Raw genomic sequence first — 22,604 nt, 5'->3', positions numbered from 1 at the left:
TGAGTAAATAGTCTTCAGGTTTTTTGGCAGACTTGTTTAAAGTGTAAAAAGCATTGTAGTGAAAAACATACAGGAAGTAGTGGTACAAATACTCAAGGTTACAATCAAGTTCCAATTTTAGGTACTTCTCGTTCTTCTGCTACAGCTACTTCTTGTCATCGATGGACGGGTGCTAGTTTGAATCTAACCAAGGGGTTGGGGGGCAGTGGGCGTGGGAGGGGCTTGTCCGGGGAGTGGGAGGGGCTTGTCGTGGTCACCGCCCCTTCCTCTTCAGCCGCTTTTCAAACCCCGCTACCGGGCGGAGGAGGATGTCACTCAGCCGAGCTCACAAAGCCTCCACTTCACCCTCCTGTGCTGTCTGTTAGGGGGAATAAAACGTCTCCAACGGGAAGCTAACGGCTCGTCCATCTTCCTGGAAAGGATATATATAACGTTATGTTATAAAAGTATATATTACCCGAGAGGATCCCGCGACACGACGGTCGAAACGCTGTAAAAGTTTTACCTTCCACCAGCGTGAATTGATTAACTTTTTAAGTTGGAGAAAAGGGACCAACTGTCCTTTAAGTTCGGAGACCTCGGTGAGTGAGTCTTTCTTACCTTAAGCCCGTTGGACTGTTGCTTCCTCTTCTGCCTTCTCTCCCACTTAGAAACAAACAAACATTTTGTGTGAGTTTTGCAGCCGTTTCCTCCCCGCGTGCCTGTGAATGAGCCTTTGATTCACTCACTTTAACTTCACACCTGGTTTAACTCCATTGCTCCTGGTTTAACTCCATTGCTTCTGGTTTAACTCCATTGCTCCTGGTTTAACTCCATTGCTCCTGGTTTAACTCCATTGCTCCTGGTTTAACTCCATTGCTCCTGGTTTAACTCCATTGCTTCTGGTTTAACTCCATTGCTTCTGGTTTAACTCCATTGCTCCTGGTTTAACTCCATTGCTCCTGGTTTAACTCCATTGCCCCTGGTTTAACTCCATTGCTCCTGGTTTAACTCCATTGCCCCTGGTTTAACTCCATTGCCCCTGGTTTAACTCCATTGCTCCTGGTTTAACTCCATTGCTCCTGGTTTAACTCCATTGCCCCTGGTTTAACTCCATTGCTCCTGGTTTAACTCCATTGCCCCTGGTTTAACTCCATTGCTCCTGGTTTAACTCCATTGCCCCTGGTTTAACTACATTGCCCCTGGTTTAACTACATTGCCCCTGGTTTAACTCCATTGCTCCTGGTTTAACTCCATTACTAGCGATACATCGCTAAGGAGACCGTTGTCAGTCTGTCCCTTCAGTGATGCTAAATGGACATTTAGTTACTAAGTAAATGGCTGCACGTCGCACCTTTATATTTTAGCTAGGTCTTCATTTTGTGGTCCTAGCTGCTTTGACATTCCTAAAAAGTTAGTGAAAACACTTGTAGCTTTTCTTAAGATTCAAAAGTGTCTTTGAAAGTGGTTTATTTCAAACTGTTTTAACATCCCACAGAAAAGACCTGGCCATGGGACACAGTCTTTCCTTAAACAATAAGTACTTCCAGCGATTTTCTTGATGCCCCGTATTGATTTTTGTCCTGGCATTCATCTGAAAAACGTATGTGATTTGCAGTTTGATGGCAGGTGAACTTTGTGGCAGCTCGTGCACATAGTAGTGTCCTGTTACATAAATAAGGGATGGGATTTTGAAATGACATTTGCAGAAGAAGTTACTGTGGTAGTTTTATTTTGTGTGCAAAATATAATATTAATGACTAAAGCAATCGCAGACCTGCTGTGTCAGCGGTGTGGTGGTTTTGGTGATGGACACAATGCATTTTAAAATGATGTGCCAAATGAAATGTATTCTTAAATATTCCCAAATGATTCCCTTGAAGACCAAGATAACTCTTTATTACTCAGCCGGCTCTAACTGCTGAAGCTGATGAGATATTGGTTCATGATGGGATTTTCTCTAGAGACAATAGGTCGTCTCTATGCAGAGAAACTCCCTTTTGTGCCGTGGTTCTCCTCGTCTCCCAAACCTAAATGGCTCCAACAAAACTTTGCTATATCCATCCGTCTTAAACTTTTACTGATGTCATAGAGTGAGTTTGCGCATTTGTGCTTTTCCAGATTTCCATCTGTTAGTTGTGTTTTCCCATGTCAGCGAGCACCGTGTTGGTGAAAGATTAACCTTGTCCCCGTGACCTGGTCTTGAGGGACTCTCGGCCATCGTCGGCCCCTGTGGCCGAGCAGGATGGCTAAAGGACTGAAGGCCATTGCTGTTCGGAATATACAAGACGCCACAGTTCAAGACAAGCTGCCATACTGTTGAGCAGAGCTTTTCTCTTCTTTTTTTCCTTTTTTTTTCTTGCATGTCATAAGCAGCTCAATTGTGCAGATGCAGAATGCTGATAGTCTCCTTTGTGCGTGGTGAATGGCTGCCCCGCGTCTGGGGTTTAGGGGACACCTGGCAGAGCTCTTGATGAGCAGCTGGAAGGTCCGGGGTCAGAAGGAATCTCTTTGTGCAGACATTTAGTCTGAGATGACATGTCGTGGTTTTTATTGATCACGTGATTAAATCTCACATTCATCTCTGTTTGATCTGAAATACCGGATTCCTAAATAATTGCTCAAGACCCCGGGTTTGCATTTCTATTGTTTCTTAAGGCAGACATGGCTCAATCATTCTTAGCTGGACCCCAGACTTTAGTTTGGGTGCACAAGCAGGACTTCCTGTCGAATGGTTCTGATTGTTTAGTCGTTTGATCGTCCATGTCTCTGTAATGATGCTGCTCAGTAAATATTTGCAGAAGGCTTTTACTGTAACCTTCCCAGTTGGTTCAGATACACTCTGCTGTTTTTGTCCTTCGTCTTTATCACCAGTTGTAAGTATTTGAACAAGTATTTAGTTCTTAAAAACTTAAAACGTGTTGCTTCTAATAAGTAACATTTGTGGAATGCATTTCTAAAGAGTGGATTACTATTTTACTCGGATCGGCGCTGCATTGCTATTTTCTTTATGCTAGCTGACATTTACCTTCATGATGATCTAGTCTGTTAGGTCTATGATTTATGTAGCTGCTCTAATCAAAAGAAATGTGTACATCAACTATTATTAACTTGATAGTTTTTAGTTTGTTTCAGCTCTTGCAAAATCAGACCCCCTTACATGTTGATATCAGGTCATCATTACAACATTGTTTGTGTTTAAAGGTTATTCAATCAAGGAGATTTTTTTATCTCCCCATGTGCATTAGTTCCAAATACACAAGTCAAGAAAAATCTCAGCCTGATGGTTGTGGAAGAGTCGTGTCAGACCTGGCCCCTGTCCATCAATTTACCTGATTGTCTAATCGGTGTAATTGGATTAGCCAAAGCCTTCGCCACAAGTGACGCTGGGGCGGCGCGTGCAGTTAGCTCAGTCGCTCAGCGGCCTTCTGGGAGGAAGGAGCCGCAAGGAACGCTTGCTGTAAAGATAGATGTGTCCTCCCCCTTTGTGAGTATCTCTCGTCAGGGATGCAGAGTGCAGCTCGTTTGGGCCGAAGAGTTTTTGCTTTTCCGTAGTGGCTGAGGTAGAATGTCGCTCTGACGGGAAAGCGTTTCCCTTCCTCTTCCTTCAGGGCCGGGTGCTGTCCTGTGGGATGGATGACACCCAGGAGCAGGACCAGTACGAGGAGCGCCTAAAAGAAGTCTTTAACAGTTTTGATGCCAGCGGCTGCGGCTTTCTGTGCCCGGAGGAGCTCTCTGACCTCTGCCTGTCGCTGCAGCTGGATGATGCGACACCTGCTCTTCTTCACACGTTGCTGCAGAGCCAGGAGCGCCTCGCGGCCAGGGTACGTTCATTCCTCTTCTGTTGACTTTTGATGTTGGTCTTACAGGTGTGCCGTGCAGTCGTTTGTTCAGAGAGGTTGTATTTTCAGTACTAATATTGTTCCTTTCGGATGCACCTGTGGGTCTTGGCCTTTGGGCTCCCCGTGCGCACAGCGTCCTCGGCACCCTTGAATGTGGCAGAGCTCTGGTGTTGAGCTTCTCCACGTCTTTGTGTCACCGGGCTTTTTGGTGCTTTTGTTAGCTGTCGGGTTGAGGAGACAATGTGCTCCCCATCGGCCCTCATTCCAGGTGTCTGTCGTCAGGACAACCAAGCTGGTTAATTAACGTTGACAAATGCTTTTCTTTAATGGAGCTCCATGTGAAAAAGTATAATTACGTAAAAAACATTGTGTTCATGTTCTGATCTGTGTAAGTGATCTGTGGAGTTTAGTTTGCATAAGATGGATTGTACATGTTCCATCCTAAAGTAGGAGAATATCATTTAATTGGTTATTTCTTACGTCTGCACTTTCCCAGTTGCGTTTGTATATAAGCGTGGACAGACGGGTGGCTATTGTCTTGCATGTTTGGAGGAGGGGGGGCCCCCAAGTGACTTAAATTCTTAACCATTGGCATCCAACAATAAAGTCGAGAGAAGAAAAAAAAAAAATGTAAAGCAGGCAGCCGCCAGGCTCGAAGCATAAAGAAAATCAACATATTCAGGGTCAGCAGCTGTTGATTGTTGAAGTGTGACCTCGCTGCTCCTGCTCAGCAAAGCCTCCCTCCACCCAGACACCCAGGGACATCCAGCCTCCACCAGCACACCACCATTACATCCAGTCTGAGGAATTTCATGCACTTTTTTGCTTTTGTATTAAATGCGCTTCACATACCAAGCATTTCTGGCGTTCTCTCTACTTTTTTGCAACGGTAACTTTTCTGTTTTCCAGGTTGACTTTGACCAGTTCAAGAATGCACTGATTTTGGTGTTGTCATCAACTCTTGAGCCCCAACAAGAAGAACAGGAGACCGTGTCAAAACCAGGTATAAGGCTAAATCATCGTATGAGAAATCTCATAACATGTAAAAGTAGTTTGCTTTCTGTACTTGTTTAAAAAGAAATGGCAGGTTTGGCTGTCTCTCGTTATCACAACGTTGTTCAATTCCTGACTTTCCCTGTTTGGAGCAACGAATGAGCCTGCACCTGTCTGTCTAAATGCATACCATATTAACCATCATTTATGACCGCATCGGCATAAGATAGACATTTAAGGATAACTTTCGCAACCAATAAGTCAACCAAGTGGAGGAGGTGTCTGTGAAGGCTCAGCTCACATCATTATTCAACTGTAAATCTTAAAACCAAGCCACAGAGCCGTAAGTGAAAAAGCCAATTAGCCAGCAGAATTATTTGCACAGTCATGGTTGTACCGCTGGCCTTCTTTGTGTCATTAACAAAAAGTTGATTTAATACTTTATGATATTTAAGAAACATTTGTTTATGCTCCCAAGTACATTTTGAGATTAAATATTTCAGACACCGGTTTAATAGCCCAATCTTTTTACCTCAGTTATTCTATTGTTGGAGCAGTGATGGATTAAAGGGTGAAGCCCAGGGACACTTCGGCATCCCCCTGATGGAGGGCGACCGGACTCTCCACTCACTGTCACCCACCATTTATTATGTCCTAAAGTAAATGCATGTAAAATCCAGTCCAACATAGAACTTTGGTGACCGTCTCTAAAGTTTTAGGCCTAAAACGCTGTCTACTTGCCACTTCAGTTTCATTCAGAATAACTATGCCGTTGCCACTTTTAGAGATGTTTAGTTTTGGAGAAGTGGTTTCTGAAGGTTGCTGCACAAATAAATCATTGATCCTTTTTCCTTCTGTACTTAACAACGTCATCTGTTGCGCAGCCAGTACAATGACTCATGAAAGTTACCATGTCTCTTTCTCGAATATTAACTGTCTTTCACATTGTGACCCGGTAGAATCTCCCGAGATCAAACCGAAGTTCGTGAAGGGCAGCAAACGTTATGGTCGCCGCTCCACGCCAGAATTCACAGAGCCCATCTCTGACTTCTCGGAGGTCACGAATGCAAACACGGCGGCGGAGGAAGATCTGGAGGACAAGTATGACTCTGCGGTTCCCCGGAAGCGCGAGGTAACCCTGTTCTCTGCGTTCTCTGAGCAGCTCTCGCATGTGCTGTGTTCCTTGGACGTCACGGGCCGTCAGCGACGGCGTTATTCTTAGCTAATCAGCTTAGCGGCATGCTGGGCAGATCCTGGAAGGTAACATGGTCACCTAAACGCAGGGTACACGAGGCCTCGTTCATTGCATAACGCAGCTCTAACTGTAAATAAGACTGATCGAGATTTAACTGCAATGTCATTCAGTGTGGTGATTCAGTGTATCTGCAGGATGTGGTTTGGTTGTCCAAACACATCACAAAAAGAGAGAACGGAGCCGTTGGTTGCGTTTTCTACTTCGGCTGTCCAGACCCTTTTTCTATATTTAAGATCTATTGTCCCCGCAAAGGACCGTGGTGGCATCTGAAGTACTCTGAAGATCTGGCCGAGCTTCTAGATCCTTTTCATGGATTATCCAGCTTTTTCTGCTGACTTAGAGTTGTTTAACATCTGTACGGAGGTCACAACTTGCCATTAGTATGTCCAAGGCCTGTTTTATAACCTGAAAATGTATTTGGCTCAGTGATGGGGTAGTGCTGTCAATTTCAAAAGCGGCTATCAAACAGTGCCAGCTCCACAAGTGTAAAAAAAAAGCAATTGTCTTTGTTGTATTGCATGTTGACTATTTGGTTTTGTAAAACATTTGGCGACAGACATCCCCATGGGCTCTTAGACATTCATCATTATTCTCTGAAATCTTATGGACCAAACGATGAAGGGATCGTTTGAAAAACGTATCCAGATATTTTAACCATCAAAAATAATGGGTAGATGCAGCCATATGTCTACTAGCTGCCGTGATGTTTAAGCGTGGATGTGCTGCAGCAGGATAAATCACCACAAGGAAAAGCACTCGACCTGTTACCAAAATGCGCTAATGAGCGCCAGTTAATAATCAGCTGCTACAATGTCCAGCCTGAGGACCAGCAGATGGGGATGGGTGACGGAGGCTCTGCCACAGAGACTGCAGGCCGTGTGCCGGGGGAGGAGGGCGAGGGGGTAGGACTGTGACAGAGGAACAATGACCCCCCCCTCCCCCATGGATGCCTATACACCATGCATCAAATGCCACTTCCAGAACCCCATCTGGTCTTCGTTACCTCACTGGTTGCTCCTCAGACAATAGATGGTCACGCTGGGCTCCTCCCACATAAAGCCCTCCTCCACGCGGATTCCCCAACAAGCACTAAAACAAGCAAATGTGTTTTTAAAGCCATACTTCTACTGGTAATGTGATTGGAGTTAAAGAGAGGAAAATTCATTTGGAATTCAAACTGGAGTGTGTTGATTTGTACATTTTCTCCTTAAGGTAGCACTTTCAGTGCACATTAAGCTGATATTAACTCTTTATATGTGGTAAACTGCCATGATGGACACTATTAACAAGCATAAAAAGAAAGGTGGGCATCACCTCTGTTATTACTACTGTTCCCTATTTGCACACTGACCATCCCGGATTCCCTGGTTCCTTCACAAAAACTCCTTCATGGGGCTCCCCCTGTTAGCAGCCAGACCACTCCTCTCTAATTTAGAAACATTCTTGGACAGTCTAGTATGAAAAGTAGATGCCTACTTTGATATTAATCCCATTTTCTGTGTGTTTATGTCTCTTAACAGCGCTGGAATGCTCACGAAACAAGCACAGAGGAGTACGAGGCTGAAGGTTCGACAAAGACAAAGCAGCGTAGTGAACTCAACATAAGATGTCAACACGAAATGATCACAGCCTCTTGTGCCTTGTTTTCAGGCCAGATGCATCTCTGGAACCCTGATGAGCCGAGCACACCCCGGGGGGCCGTCCATCCTCTGTCCACCTGTTTAGAGGAGAGACTGCGTAGCGCCTGTGACGAGCTGGAGATACCGTGGGACGGATGTGCCGCTTACTCCAAACTCCATGCGCTCTGTGAACACCTGAGGCTGGAGGTGAGATTTCTCTATAACAAAACAAAATGGGTCTAATAACGTAATGACAGAATAACAGAGGACTGTGAGGTCTACACATTTTTTCTCACCTATACTTAAATCACAAATTTTCACTTGTTTCTCTGGCAAGTGTTGCAACAAAAGAAAATGCATTTATTTTTCAGCTACATTTGGATTTGCTGCAGAATCTAACCGGCGATGGAGAGATGGACGTTCAAGAGTTTGTCTCCAGAGTTTTAAACCCCAACAAACCCCCCACGCCGTCCGCCTCCACGCCCTACAGACAGCTTAAACGACACCACTCCACTCAGGTAATGGTTAGTTGAGCTCTATGAGGTCACAGGATGTGGGCTAATTCACTTGTTGTCAAGTCATCTCTTTTAATGTTTTTAAAGCTGTTTCATGTCATCTGTTCTAGCCTTTGTTAAATATATAAATGCTTAGGATAAATTTTAGGTGACAACAATTTTAATTTATATTTCTTATATTTATATTATATTTCTCTTTCTGGGTCATTTAAAACTAGATCTTGTATTATTTAATTTTTTTTTTATATGTATAAACTGGAATTCTGGGGTTGATTTTGTTTTCTCAAGTTAAAAATATATTTTTTTGAACAGCCCTTTGATGAGGGAGGTCGGAGGATAGCCACATCTTCTGCTCTGACCAGCACCATCGGCATGCGTCTCTTCTCCACCCTTGATGACGGTACCGGTTTCACTCCAGTGGAATACATTTTGGATGCTTGGATGGATGAGGGAATAGAAAACAGCACTGAAATCCTTCAGGTATTTGGCCATGACTAGTGTCCGCAATCTGACTTTAAGCATTTTATTGAATTTCTGGCATTTAAAATGTGTAAATTCATAAATTCAGACACCTGATGACATGAAGGAACTCTTAGTCTACAAATGTTGTATTGTTCTGTGTTTTTTATAATACTATCAAAGGGCCATCTAACAGATTCACAAAAAGGATATATGTATAATAATACAATTATTTTTCAAGGCCTTGAATTTCAGCCTAGATGGCAAACTGAGTCTTGGTGATCTCACCATCGCACTTGAGAATGAGCTCCTCCTGACTAAGAATGGGATTCACCAGGCGGCACTAGCAAGCTTCAAAGCTGAGATCAGACATCTTCTGTGAGTAAAAATCGTGACAATAATTCAGCTCATTCAGAGCCGAATACTGTTCATATTCAATTAATACATCAGTCTCAATTCAAAGTACATGATTATCGTTTGTTTGTTTCATGTCATTTGTGAATCTTTGTACAATTGTTGTTTTTGCTCTTTTCAGAGAGAGCGTAGACAGAGAACTTGGTGAGAAAGAGAAGATACGATCAGACTTGGAAAAAGCAGAGAAACTAAAAACTCAGCTCGCCACTGAAGTGGATGAACGTCACGCTGCGATTGAACATATAAACAACCTCAATCTCAGGTGATTTATCTGTGATAAATGTTTCCATCTTCAGAATAATTTGATTTCATGTTCAACTGTTTGTTGATTCAGCACAACATGACTTCATCAGCATGAAAGTTTTAGATAAAACAATGTTGCCACAGCTTAGAGGTATAAAGGTACATTCTTCTTCACATCCATCTCTGCCTAATTTCTTGTGTTTAATTTAAAGATTAAAATAGTAGATTGTATTAAACCACGAATCCTGCCTGTGCACCTAAATGTCTTCAGGAAGCTTGAACAGGAGCACAAAGAGAAGCTAGCAGCCGTACGGTCTGAGCTGATGAAGGAGATGGATCAGATGCAGATGCAGGCCGGCCTGCAGCGCGAGGAGCTGGAAGCAGAGGTGGACAAGATCAGGGAGGAGGAATCCTTTCTCAGAGACCACCTCTCCATCTCTGTGAAGGTACTCTTTTCTTTTCGTCTAGTACAGCTTCCATTTTTTAAGGCACAAACCACTAATACTTGGCATAAGTAAATAGTTCTGTGTCGTCGCTGTGTTCTCTTCAGGAAAACAGACGCCTTGAAATGGAATTATTGGACAGTACTGAAAAGCTAGTGGAGGCACAAAGCCAGAATACAAAACTCCAGACCTTTTTGGAAAACGTTATGAAAGAAAAGGTACAGAAACATTTTATGGCTCGCGATGATTTTAATACCAATTATTTTCTTTTTGTTGAATTACGTTTTTGTGTGTATTGCTGTATTTTGTGCCTTTGTGGCTATTTAAGGGTTTCTGAGTAAACAAACTTAAAGTGTAATGCTCTATTTTCTTTAGTTGGGAGACTTGGATCCCGGCAGTGCAGACATCTTACTCCATGAGGAGCGTATTAAAGAACTGCGCAGCAGCTACGAAGCTCAGTACAGGGTAATTGCATCTAAATCACAAACGCCTGGTTCATGCAGACCCATGTAAGAAGTGGTATTGGTCATATTGTCTTCACCTACATGTAGGCGGTTAACTCGTAGCGTCTCATTTTTGGTAGGAGCTGCAGGATCGTATTGACGAGCTGCAGTCAGAGCTGCAGGAGTTCCACAGTCTTGGACGAGTTAATTTGCCATGCCACAAGCCTCTCTCTGAAGAGCTAGAGAGCAAAAGCCCTGGCATGGAGTCTGATCCAGGTAAAACGTGTACTGTACATTCCCCGGAGAGCTGTACGTACATCTGTCCATGGAAACAATCTAAAAATGGACATTTGGCATAGAAACAAAGAAACCCTGCGACTGATGTCACTAGCTTCACCATCTTGACATTTGTAGGTCTTGGTTCAGAGGATGTTCAGCCCTTCAGCATGAGCCTTGAGGCAGAGATGATGTTGGAGCAGCTGAAGGAGCGACACCTACAGGAAATGGGGGATTTGCAAAACCAGCTGGAAAGCAAGGTCAGTGTAGTGAATATATTTTTTATATAAATTGAGACATTTAAGTTGTTATTGACCTATTCATTTAATTCTTCTTATGTCACCACAGATCAATGCATTTGATGAGTTGGTAGGAAAGCAGGGGAGGACCAACGAGGACCAGAAAGCTGCCATAACCCTCCAGTACCAGCAGGAGGTCCAGGCTCTGAGGGAGGAGATGGCCAGCGTTCAGAGCCACAGACAGGAACTCCAGAACCAGCTGCAGCAGGCAGAGCTGGATCGGACCTTTCTGCAGCAGAAGCAGGCCGAGGAGAGGGAAGAGCTCGATCTGCAGGAGGAGGAAGTGGGGAGTCTCAGACGACGACTGCTTGAGTCCCACACCTACTCTGCAGACCTGGAAGAGCAGCTGAAGGCCCTCAACGCCAAGCAGACGGAGGCGGATGAAAATCTTGTGAAAGGAATGGACGAGCTGAGGAATCGACACGCCGTTGAGATCAAGAAACTGCTGGAAGACCAGGATGAGCTTTTTGAAGCAAGACTGGAAGAGGAGGGAAAGAGAGTGCAGGAAGAACAGGCCGAGTTGGTTAAGAGATTGTTAGATAATTGCGACAGGGAAAAGGAGCAATTGCTGCAAAGACATGAGGACGAGCTGAACGCCAGACTAGAGGAGGCCAAGGGGAGGTTTGAGGAAGAGCGCGAGGAGATTGTTCAGAGGCTGACTGAGCAGTGGCAGACAGAGAGGGCTCAGCTGGACGAGCAGAATAATGAGTCTCTGCAGGTAGTGCTGGAAGAAGGGATGATGAGACTTGTCAGAGAACAAGAGGAGAAGGAGGGTAACCTCAGGGAGCAGTGGGAGAGTGAACGGGCCCAGCTTGAGGAGCGTCAGGAAGAGGCTGTGCTCGATAGAATACTTCAAGAAAGGTTGCAGGTGGAAGAGAAGTTTGAGCAGCGGGAGAAAAGGCTGAGGGAGGAGTGGGAGAGGCAGAGACTGCAACTGGAGGAGGATTACGAAGGGATGCTGCAGGAGAGGCTGAAGGAAGAGAGGGAGAAGCTTGAAATCGAGCAGCAGGAGGAGCAGGAGAGAGTCGAACGCTTAATGGCAGAGGAGAGGGCTCGTCTAGAGGAGAGCCACTGTGAGGCCATGAGGGAGCTGTCGGTTAAGCACACAGGAGAGAGAGACGCTCTCAGCTGCATCCTGGATAAACTACGAGATGACATCGCTCAGGAGAGGTGAGATATCCTGCTTTAAAATTGTAATTCTGTAACATCTTTATCAATATAATTGATATAGTGTGCATTGTTGTAAATGCTCTCAAATGCAAAAAAGTTTTTTGTGTTTTTAAGTTGTACTATAAAGAGTTGAACACAGTTGCTGTAACAATAATTACGTGACCGTGCACAGGAGGGAAATCGAGATCAGCTTCGGCCAGAGAATCAAGAAAGTGGAGAGTCGTTTTTCAGGTGATCAACAGTCGGTTGCAGAACGTTTTCAGGCTGATCTTTTGAAACTTGAACAGCACTACCAAAGTGAGCTAAGGGCTCTTTCTGAAAAGCATGTCGAGGAGAAGTTCCACTGGGAGACACAAGTACAGGAAGCGCTGGAGAACGCAGGGGAACAAATAAGAATAACGCAGGAGGCTATGGATCAAGAAAAAAAGACACTGCAGCAGGAGTGGACAAACGAAATACATGAGATGGAAAGTCTCCACGAAAAGGAAACTGAAGAACTTGTGATGAAAACCCGGCGGCTGCAGTGTGAGCTAGACGACTTTATTAGTTCGGCTCAGAGTACAGAGATAGCGCTGAGTAGGCAGCTGAATGATCTCCACAACCGGCTTCAAGGGAGCCTGGAAACCAAAGACGAGCACGTCGCTCAGTTTGAGAGGAAAGCGCTTGAGACTGAGCTCCTGCTGAATCAAACCGTGGAGGATTTCAAACAGGAGCGGGAAGAACTACTGAGCAGCCAGTCGGAACTTCAGGCAAAATGCACAGAGTTGCTTTCCATCTCCGAGGGGCAGATTACTGAGAGGATTGAACTGTTAACCGAGCGCGACGACTTGAGGATGGCGATCGAGGAGCTGGAGATGCTGCTCAAACAGGCTGCCGTGGACTTTGAGCTTGAGAGGAAGGAGCTACAGGAACACAAGTCCATCCTCGAGGAGAAGTTAGAAAACGGCCGAGAGAATGACAGAGAAGGGCTGCTTGCAGAAAGAGATGTGCTTAAAATCAGAATTAAAGAGCTGGAGTCGCTTTACAATCAGGTCATGTCTTCTGCAGGGAAGGTAAAGGAAGAAGCAATTGATGAATCAAACAAAAAAAAAACTTTAAAGGACGATTGTATTTCATTCTCTGGTAAAGAACAGGAAGCATGTTTGCCACCTCCTGTAATCTCTCACAATGATGATGCCATTCTTGCAGAGTCCTCCAAACAGGAACTAGTTTGTTCTTCATTATTTCTGCATGAAGACGTTGATTTAGAGACAAGTGAAGCCCTTGATGGAGGGATCAAGTATGCTGATGACGATGGTGAAAACGTCCCGGATACCATCGACTATCGAGGAGACATCCTGCCGGAAGTCCATCAAGCGCTTTCTGTTCTTGGAGATTCAAATCCCAGGAAAGTTGAAGAAGACGGGATTGAACATGAAGACCCTGAATCAATGACTTGTACTGGCTTCCGCTCAGATGTTCACAACATTTCAACTGCTGAATACAAGAACAAAGCCCCAGTTTCCCTGCAGACGCCTTGTGAGCTGACCTCATCCCCCGAGGCGTTTGGAGGTGTCGATGCCATTGGAGACGGTGAGAATAAAGACTCATGTGAGGGGGAGGACAAACCTCGAGATGTTCCTTCTTGGGTCAACGAAATCCCTCTGCGGGGAGATGAGCCGCGTCATGAGACCGCGGTGGATCGCTCGCTGCTGGAGGAGACGGCTGAACTGTCGCCAGCGGACGCTGAGGTCAGGTGTTTAACAGATGACTCTCATCGCAGTACACAGGAAATTGAACTTGTTTCAGACCCAGAATGGGAACATTTAACCGGTAAAGAAAAGGATCAATGCGCACGTTATTGTCTGAATGAAGATGCTAATTGTGAGGACCTTAAACTAAAAGCTTTGTATAACCCTACCAGCCATGAGAACTTCCTTCTACATGAGAAGATTTCTCTGCTTCAACAGAAGACTGAGATACTAGAGAACCTTCTGGCTTATAACGCTGAAAAGATCAAAACTGGCCACCAGATACTGGAAGAAAACTACGGCCTCAAAGTCAAGATGCTACTTTTAATGGAGCATGTCAAGGAGCTGGAGGTCGAGGCCTCAAAGACGACAGACGTTCAGATCAGGTATGAAGATTGCCTGCGTGAGAATGCCAAACTGAAGGACCAAAATGGTGAACTTGAAAAGAGAGTTTGGAGCCTTGAAAGTCGAGTGAACGTTATCCACGAATTCCAAGATCAGCAGATGGCGCTGGTGGACGAGATCAGCCGGATGCGAGCGGAGAACGCTAAGCTGTCAAAGTTGTTCAGCGAGCTGGAGAGGCACCGTGAGATCCTCCAGTCGGAGGAGTCTCTCCCGCAGACTGTGACTAGCCTGGAGGACAGCTGCGAGGAGTTTGAGAATCAGAACACCGAACTTCGCAGAGCCATCACGGAGCTGCAGGGCAAGTCGCAGTCGTTAAATGCCACAACGCAGGCTCATAGGTAACGTGGTCAAGAACTAGGATCCCGTCCCTTTGTGGCTTCGTGGCTTCTCCATCCCTGTGGTGCTTCCTTCATTCCCCAGCTCGACATGGTCCTTTTGCCTCCATCCCGTCATGAGGTTCCTAGAAGATGGAACAGATCCTCACCTCTAGTTCTGCTTTGATCCCTGTAGTGGAATAGCAAGAATGTGCTCCTGAAGTGTAGAATGTGTTGTTAACGTGGTTCTGTCTGCCTGTAGTTCTGAGGCCAGTCGTCTAGCTGACGAGAACTACGTCCTCAGACAGAAGATTGCTGCCTTGAAGGAAGAAGACTTGAAAGAGGTCCAGGAAGAGCTGATGTAAGAAACAACTCATTTAATTTAAACACAAATTTACTAATTGTCATTGTTTATCTGAAGTATAAATGGACATTGTCTTCTCATGTTTGGCGTTAGACGGACACTGCAGCACTTGAAAAATGGGAAGATTGAGGATCAAAAGGCGGCAGAGGATTTTGAGAAACAGGTACAGCAGTAACTTCCAGAGTCGGCTTGGTGGTTCTCAGGGGGTCGTCAGTGTCTTTACCCATTTCATAGCCATGCATCAAGTAGTTGTTGAGACAGACCCTTAACCCTCATGGTGTTGCTATAGGATCAACCAGGAGAATCTCCAAAGTCATGCGCCTTTGTCCTTTCGGGGACCCTGCTTATTTTACACAGTTTGGACCAGTAAGAAAGTAAATTATCAACATTGCCGTGGATCAAAAGGTCTTCGGAACCTTTTTTTTTAATCCTATGTTATCTTCTTTGCAGATTTCAAAGCTGCATCTGCAAAGCCACCGGCTTGAGGACGAGAAAGTGATGCTGTTGGAGAAAAATGCCCAAAACATTTCTGACATTGAGAATCTCCGACAGCAGCTGGCAGAGCTGATAAAGGAGAACGAGAGCAGGGAGGCGCTCTCCGCTGAGGAGAAAAACAAGGTAAGCAGAGTTCAGTGATGGATGGTGATTCTGAAGATGGTCGCCGTAGCTGATCAGTGGCTGTTATGTGTTAGCTGGCAGCGTGTGTGTTTGCTCTGGAGGCAGAGCTGACCAAAGCTCTGCAGGACTCTGCACAGCTGGAGCAGAGGAGCGTCCAGCTGTTACAGCAGCTCTCTGGCCTCAGAGGGAAGGTGAGCACAGGGCCGCCGACTCTTTGATGGGGTTAATTAATGGGAGATCCATTAAAGCGTGACACTGGCACGAAGTTATAAAGCATGAAGACGAACTACTATTAACATGTAATGACTCAGTGTTTCTGGGATGTGGTCTAACTGTAGCGTTGACACAACTCATAAAGGACAGTTTAATTACACCGATGGTTGTCTTTTTGTTTCTCAGGCGGTCAAAATGGACTCGATGGAGAGTCAGCTCAGCCACCTGGTGGAGGCGCGGATAAGTGTGGATAAGGAGGTTCTGAGCCTCTGCAGCCAGCTAGACGCAGCTCAAGAGAGGGTGAGAGTCATTACGATTCATAGTAAGGTTTGTCCGGGAAGACGTTAAACCCCGAAAACTGTGTTATTCAGGAACTAATGCGTCCCTCTGTCTCCTCCAGGTCAGGACACTGGATCAATCTCTTCAGGCTGTGAACCATCAAAGCGCTCGCCTCAAGTCAGACCTCTGTGTTTCGCAGCATGAGAGGGAATTCCTTCAACACGAAGTGGACGTTCTACACAAGAAGCTGCAAAATGTTAATGACAAAGTAAGATTAAGGACGATAAAGGAAAAGACTTAACCGCCACCTTATTCAGTTAGCGTGTGTTATTTCGTGGTAAGTCACACACAGACATAAACGAGCAAACTTTTCAATGTTTTTTGATCAATGACGGCTGAAGTTCCCCTCAAAGGGCTCTCTAATGGCAAGGCAGAGAGGTAAACTTATTATAAATATAGTTTACGCGTAAACTGTATTGATTTGACTTTTATCTGTACCTTAACTCCATTCTAAAACACTAAATGCAAAGATTATTTTGCGAGTGTTGAGAATTTTAAGACTCATCACAACGCACATGTAGTAAATATCTTCCAGTGGGCGTGACTTTTTTTCCGTTTGTTTGTCCCAGAACCACGTTTTGGAGATGGCCTTGCACTCGAGCGGCCTCCAGAGTAAGAGCAAGAAGATGTACAGAGAGGAGATGTCCCGGCTGGTGGACCAGGAGCAGCAACTGCTGAGGCAGGAAAACGAGAGGCTTCATGCTGAAGTCCTCAACGCCAAAGAAGACCTGGTTCAGTCCAGAGAAAAGGTGAGCCGAGTCCCATGGCAAACTGTCACGGGAGCAGAGTTTGTATTCTTTAAGCCCTTTGTTTCACGTGTGCAGGTCCGTCAGCTTGATGCGTCCCTCGTGTCCCTGAAGCAGCACAAACACATTCAGTCCTCCCTGGTGAAGGCATTGGAGCAGGAGAACGCCTTCCTGAAGCACGAGCTGCACGCACAAAAGGAGCTCTCCCAGGTAAACTGCAAGCATCCAACTGCATTAGGTTTTTTGAGTTTTCTTTAGTGGCTTATGTTCTTATATTCGATGTGCGTTGTGTGCTTCAGGACGGTGGAGCAGGACTAGGACTCTCAGGGCTGGAGGTCCTGCAGCAGGAAAACGAGTCGCTCAAAGTCCGAACATTTCAGCTGTCCACAGAGCTGATAGCGGTACCAACGTTTCTATTATGTGGATGCCTTTAATTGGATATATTTGTATATACAAGGAGAACCTGCACTTTGCTTCCTTAAATCTTCCGTTTCTGGTTGCAAATTGTGTGCAAGTTATTAGTTTTTTTATTTTGTGTTTGATTAATGTTTTGATTTAGCAGTGCATAGGAGATTATATTTTTATTTTGAGGACTGGTTTATGTTTAAGTAGTGATTAGCAGTTGCTGAAAATGGTACAGTGAAAGAATACATGACATCAAAATGAAAGAGGCAGATCTCTGGAGCGTCACCTCGTGGAACTACTTGGAGTGTCATGAAGAAGAAATGGATAACTGCAAACTGAGGGACCAAACACACTAAAATAATATATTAGTTCATTGTAGATTTGCATAGAGCCATAATGTTTTATTTCACTACCAGTCTGGGTTTTTGTTAACTATTATCAACATGTTTTTTGTTTATATTGGAAAAATGAAAGAGTTGGCATTAGATTATCCTTGAATAAAATGACCCCATACTGTTTTTGAGGGTATTCCTGTTCTGACTCTGTATTTTTTTTCTTTGTTCAGACGTATCACGCTCATTTGGGGGGAATTATGCCTCCTTCCCCTCACAGGATGCCTCGGGGGCAGCATCAAGGCGACGATCCGGACAACATGCAGGTACATCAGACATGAACCTTCCATGAAAGCAGACCGTTTACAAATGAAACTACTTTTCCCTGGAGTCTGCTTTTATATCTTATGTGTTTATGACGTTTAGTTCCATTGCACGGTTTGGTTGCACGGTTTGGTTTTACATTTATCTTCTTTCTTTTCATTATTTTGTCTTTGTTTGTCCCTTTACTGCCATCTATTGTTACCGTTACCATGCATTCATCATTATTAGTTCTAAGATGAGAGCTAAATCTCATGTTAGAGGATGTAATTGGAGTTAAATATAATCCTACCCATAGTATTTCTTTCTCTTACTTTGGTGTAGAGACTGCCCACTCAAAAAAATCACTAAATTCAGGTGCCTTAAGATGCATTTTATTTTTTATTTGGCAGGAAATACACATTGATTTGTCGATTCTTAGCAAAATGTTCAGCAGCAACTAAGAAACCGATATTAATAAGGTATCGCTTTTAAAATGTAATTTCACCTCAGCGTCATTTGTTTGCATTGTCCTTAATTTTGATGCTTGTCACGGATCCATGTCAACACTTGTCTTCATCTTCCTGTGTGTGTGTGTGGGTTTCATGGGTGTGTGTGTGTGCACTCACTCTTATTTAATTCTCCATTTGGGGACTTCAGAAGCTGTAGTGGTGCTGATCATTGGGTGTGGTTCTTGTGGTTGTTTTTGCCATATTGCACAATACTTCATATCACCCCTACTAGATAGATGTTGTTGGTTACAGTTCATTCGTAGGTGGTGTCATCTCACCGATGGTGTGTTTAATAGCATTTGATATTTTGTTGTCATTTTTATCTGCAGCATGAGAAAAGAGGATCCCATCTAATACAGTTGTGTAAACTATTTATGAGGTTAAGTTTCAACTCAGTTTCTTAGTTATATTGTAATATCTGACACACTTGAACAGCTGACATGATGTTCAATGCTGCCGCACACAAATACCAATACAGTATAAACACATTTCATTTAGATTTCATGTCTGATTCAGTTCATTTTACTCTGGTAAAGTATTAGAAAACGTTAATTTCCGAAAATGTAATAAAATCAAAAGGTTTGTGCCGTATATGGTTTATTTTGAATAAGCAAGAGAAGAATTTGAACAATGTATATGTATAGTTTACACAACTGTTGTATGGAGTGGGATTGTTAATGTTCATGGCGGTTTTGTGAGGATCGTAGTTTACTCCCATCTTACTCTGGAGTAACTATGGGAGACGTTTGTATCCGTATTGAATAACTAAGATTGATTAAATAGCATGTGAAATAACCAGTACACTGAGTCCACTGGTATATGAAAGGGACTTTGAAGAAACTGTTATTGGATTTAGTTTTTTGTGTGAAAAAAAGCTGATTCAAATGACACTCTGAAGTTGTTATATTTAGTGTGTTCATTACTCCTCGATGTACTATGGGTTGTACACAGGCCCGTGTCGGGTTGGAGCAGACGGTGCAGCCGTGGTGAAGTGTACTTGCCTTCTCTCTCCAGGGGCCGATGCCGGAGCAGCGGGCGGCTCACGCAGACAGCTACCGGCGGATCGGTGGATTGTAACACCGGCGTCTTTCCCCGCTCTTCATTTTAACATCTTCGCTCTCCTCAAAGACTGCTCCTCTTTTCCTAATCCTGCTCCCCTTCCTCTGCTGTGTTTGGATCCGAACTCTGACCGTGGCGCCCGATGCCAACCTCTCTCCCCCCTCTTATAGGAGATGTGAGAACAAATGTGGTGCCTCATTGTAAAGGCATGAATGTGTAATTGTATTTCCCCGCTGCCAGGGGGCAGGAAGGCACACAAAAGGCTCCTGAGAGTTTCTCCCAATGGGATGTTGAATGAAATGACATTAGAATTTTAAGGTTTGTCAGACATGCCATATCTAATGTAACAACTGCAAACACAGCGGTTTGTTGACCGTATTTGACTTTTTTTATACGGGTCCAAATTTTTTGTGCATTAAAAAGTGTTTTGCAGTTTTAATACAAGGAGTCTTTTCAGCGCACGGTGGGTTTTCTTGGAATGTTCTGTTGTGCACTTTTTTTACTGTTGTTTGAGACGGGGAGTACATGTCCTTAGAGGCTGAATATTGCCTTATGACCATCGAGGACTGTTAAGATGAGGTCAGATTGGTGCCTGACGTTTTTCTGGGCCTTTTTTCAACAATCAGTTGTGTAATTTGCCAGGCGGCGTTGCTCTCTGAGTCCAGTGTGAGGTTTCCTGATGAAGAATCTGCGCTTTCTCTGTCTTTTGTTGATGTCTGTATTTCTTATTCAAAACATTGTTGAATGTTTTTTCAAGCTACGTGTGTGTGTCTGTGTCTGCACAACCAAAGTGAATAACATCATGTTTTGTTTTTTTTCCTAAGAAATGACTGCTCAAACACATCACATAACTTTTAGGGGTTTCCTTGTGTTTACTATTATAAACCAATCATTGATTGTCCTCAATAGTGATCATTTTATGTGTTTTAAGTCTTTTAGTGAGTCTTCCTGTGTTGCACCATGTATGGACTCAAATGTTTTATTTATTTGGATAGAAACAGTGTTATTTTATTTATGCATTAAATTATTTTTGTAGCGGTATCTGGAATACACAGCTTAATTGTATTTATTATTTTTTTTTTTTTTAGTGTATTGTCGTTTCCCAACAAAATGTACGCAATATCTTTTAATGCTGAATTAAGATAAAATAAAGCGTCTGGCTCATTAGAATGTGGTCTGCTTTTTAAATTTATTTTACATCGTCTCAGATATGCAAATTCAAATTTGCTCATCACGTTTAAAGAAAATGTGCTTACATCCCTTACTGTCTTCTCACCAGGACCAAAGGGAAAGGAAGATGAAGACTATGGAGGCGCGTATGAGGGAAATTGAACTGTCGCTGCGCAACGTCAAAATGCTGCTCAAAGAGAAGGTTGTTCAGCTGAAAGACCAGGTGGGTTCACTAAGCTCTCCATCAATAACCACAGGTGTTCTCTCAAAACCACGCTTCTTAAAAATTAATTTCACAAATGTCCACAACATGTATTTCATTCCATTTCTTACAATAGAGGAAAAAAGCTTAGTTTTAGGAGGGTATTTATATTGAGTTTATTAAAGGCACATCTCTGTCCTGCATCAAATTCCCTGAGTGAACAAAACAATTCTTTGTTCTAACCGAGGAAAACAAATTCAATAATTTAAAACAAAAGTTGGTCATCGTTCTCAAACAAATTACTGTTTAAATATCAAACAGAAGTGCTCAAAAATATTTTGAAAGTTAAATTAAACTCTAAAAGAATACAATATTAGGAAGCGCGTCTTAAAAATAAAAATGGCTTACCTCACAAAGAATCACAATTATTAAAATGGTTTTCAGAGTAAAACATGGATTTAGAAAGTTTCCCTTCTAAGAATTCCAATACAAATTCCCAGTAAACACTGCAGGTTATTAGAACTTGTGTCTATACAGACAAAATGTCATTGAGCAAAACCTTTTTCTAACAAGATGAGCAGGAGGGAGAGAACTTTTCCATAGCCAGAGAAAACGTATCAATCTACCAAAATGCTTCCTGTTTTGTTTTTTTAACATAGTGGCGACATTGTTTCTGACTTTCTGGTGACACATCTTTGGCCTTTAGGGTTTTATCTTCTAGCTATCAACTGACATTCGGTATGTTGATTCCCTTCCTTCATCAAATGAGATAAATTGTGAAACAATCAAAGCCTTTCAGCGTGTTCTTTCTCCTGACTTTTCTAGCTGCACAAGAATGGCAAAGCAGACCTTTTGATCAGAGACCTGTATGAGGAGAACACCGAGCTGCAGAATGCTCTGCAGAGAACGGAGCAGCGGCAGAAAATCACAGAGAAGAAGAACTACCTGCTGGAAGAGAAGATCTCCAGCCTCAACAAGATCGTGCGTGACCTAAACCCCTCGCCGCTTCCATCACTACCATATCACTACAAATGCACATGATGGATCTCATGAAACGAGCTGTCCGTCAAGCATACAGTGCACGGTTTATTTACGTGTTCTTTTTATATATATATATATATTAAATATAACTACCATTGCTTGGACCCGTTTGCAATAGATGGAGTCAAATGCACAAGAAATGTACTTCAGTTGCATTTCCTCTGGCAGTGTTTTATTTTTTTCAGCATTTTACTGTTTGAACAGCATTTTTTTTATTCGTTTTTTATGTTTTGGTTGTGTTGGACCTATGAAGAACCAACTATATAAAACATGTTATTTGACACTAATTTATCATTTTAAAATATATTTTAAAGCAGTAGTGGATATTAGTAAATCTTTGAGAAAATCTTTTTGAGAGAGGGAAAAAAAGCAAGAGTGATGTGCACTTTATGTAACGGGTTCCTTTGTCAATATGGTCAATGAACTGAATTATGTATATCGGTCACTCCTTTGCATCTCATATGTAAAGTAGAAACAAACCTCTCGGTTGGAAAATCATGTGTACAGAACAGTCAAATAATCTGTTGACCTTTTCAGCATTTCCTTTCAGAAAACCTGAAACCTGTCATCACTCAAGTTAATGTCAAGTGCCAACTCTTGCTTTTTATATACATTTGACTAAACGCCTATAAACTATGAAGTTTCCTATAAGCTGTGCCATATCCAAATGAAGTCTTTATATTGAAGCATTGGCACTAAAGCTGAAAACAGGGTAATGTTTTGTGGAACAAGTATAAATGAAATACACAGATCTGAAGTCTGATATTAATTTCTCACTGGATTCATTTCTTGTCTGCTGCCGTTTTGTCAATGTATGGTAATGGTAAGTGTCTTTAAATAATTACCACCGTATTCTACACCACTTCATTTACTTTAAAGATTTTTAAAAAATGTTCCCTTCATA

General features: G+C 43.2%; 1 protein-coding gene across 3 annotated transcripts; it reads left to right on the top strand.

Moving 5' to 3' along the window:
- The first annotated feature begins 288 nt into the window (after positions 1-288).
- nin (ninein (GSK3B interacting protein)) lies at positions 289-22,492 on the top strand. 3 transcript variants are annotated; one of them, XM_037486190.2, is made up of 28 exons: positions 289-581; positions 3,591-3,803; positions 4,731-4,824; positions 5,774-5,946; positions 7,590-7,635; positions 7,720-7,895; positions 8,060-8,206; positions 8,516-8,683; positions 8,904-9,040; positions 9,198-9,338; positions 9,591-9,765; positions 9,870-9,980; positions 10,138-10,227; positions 10,346-10,481; positions 10,620-10,741; positions 10,830-11,950; positions 14,662-14,760; positions 14,857-14,926; positions 15,214-15,381; positions 15,456-15,572; positions 15,781-15,894; positions 15,995-16,141; positions 16,503-16,682; positions 16,758-16,889; positions 16,979-17,080; positions 17,650-17,742; positions 20,567-20,680; positions 21,485-22,492. In XM_037486190.2, exons 2-28 carry the CDS (start codon positions 3,612-3,614, stop codon positions 21,698-21,700), a joined length of 4,581 nt encoding a protein of 1,526 aa, XP_037342087.2. In that variant the 5' UTR covers positions 289-581; positions 3,591-3,611; the 3' UTR covers positions 21,701-22,492. The 3 variants fall into 3 exon arrangements, with proteins under 3 accessions (XP_037342087.2, XP_062413327.1, XP_062413328.1); XM_062557343.1 differs by lacking the exon at positions 15,456-15,572; XM_062557344.1 differs by lacking the exons at positions 20,567-20,680; positions 21,485-22,492 and adding an exon at positions 19,243-20,447.
- The last annotated feature ends 112 nt before the right edge of the window (positions 22,493-22,604 follow it).

This window comes from Pungitius pungitius, chromosome 14 (genome assembly GCF_949316345.1).
Source record: "Pungitius pungitius chromosome 14, fPunPun2.1, whole genome shotgun sequence".
In the NCBI taxonomy this organism is placed as follows: domain Eukaryota; kingdom Metazoa; phylum Chordata; class Actinopteri; order Perciformes; family Gasterosteidae; genus Pungitius; species Pungitius pungitius.
This window is presented reverse-complemented; position numbering and strand designations above follow the sequence as displayed.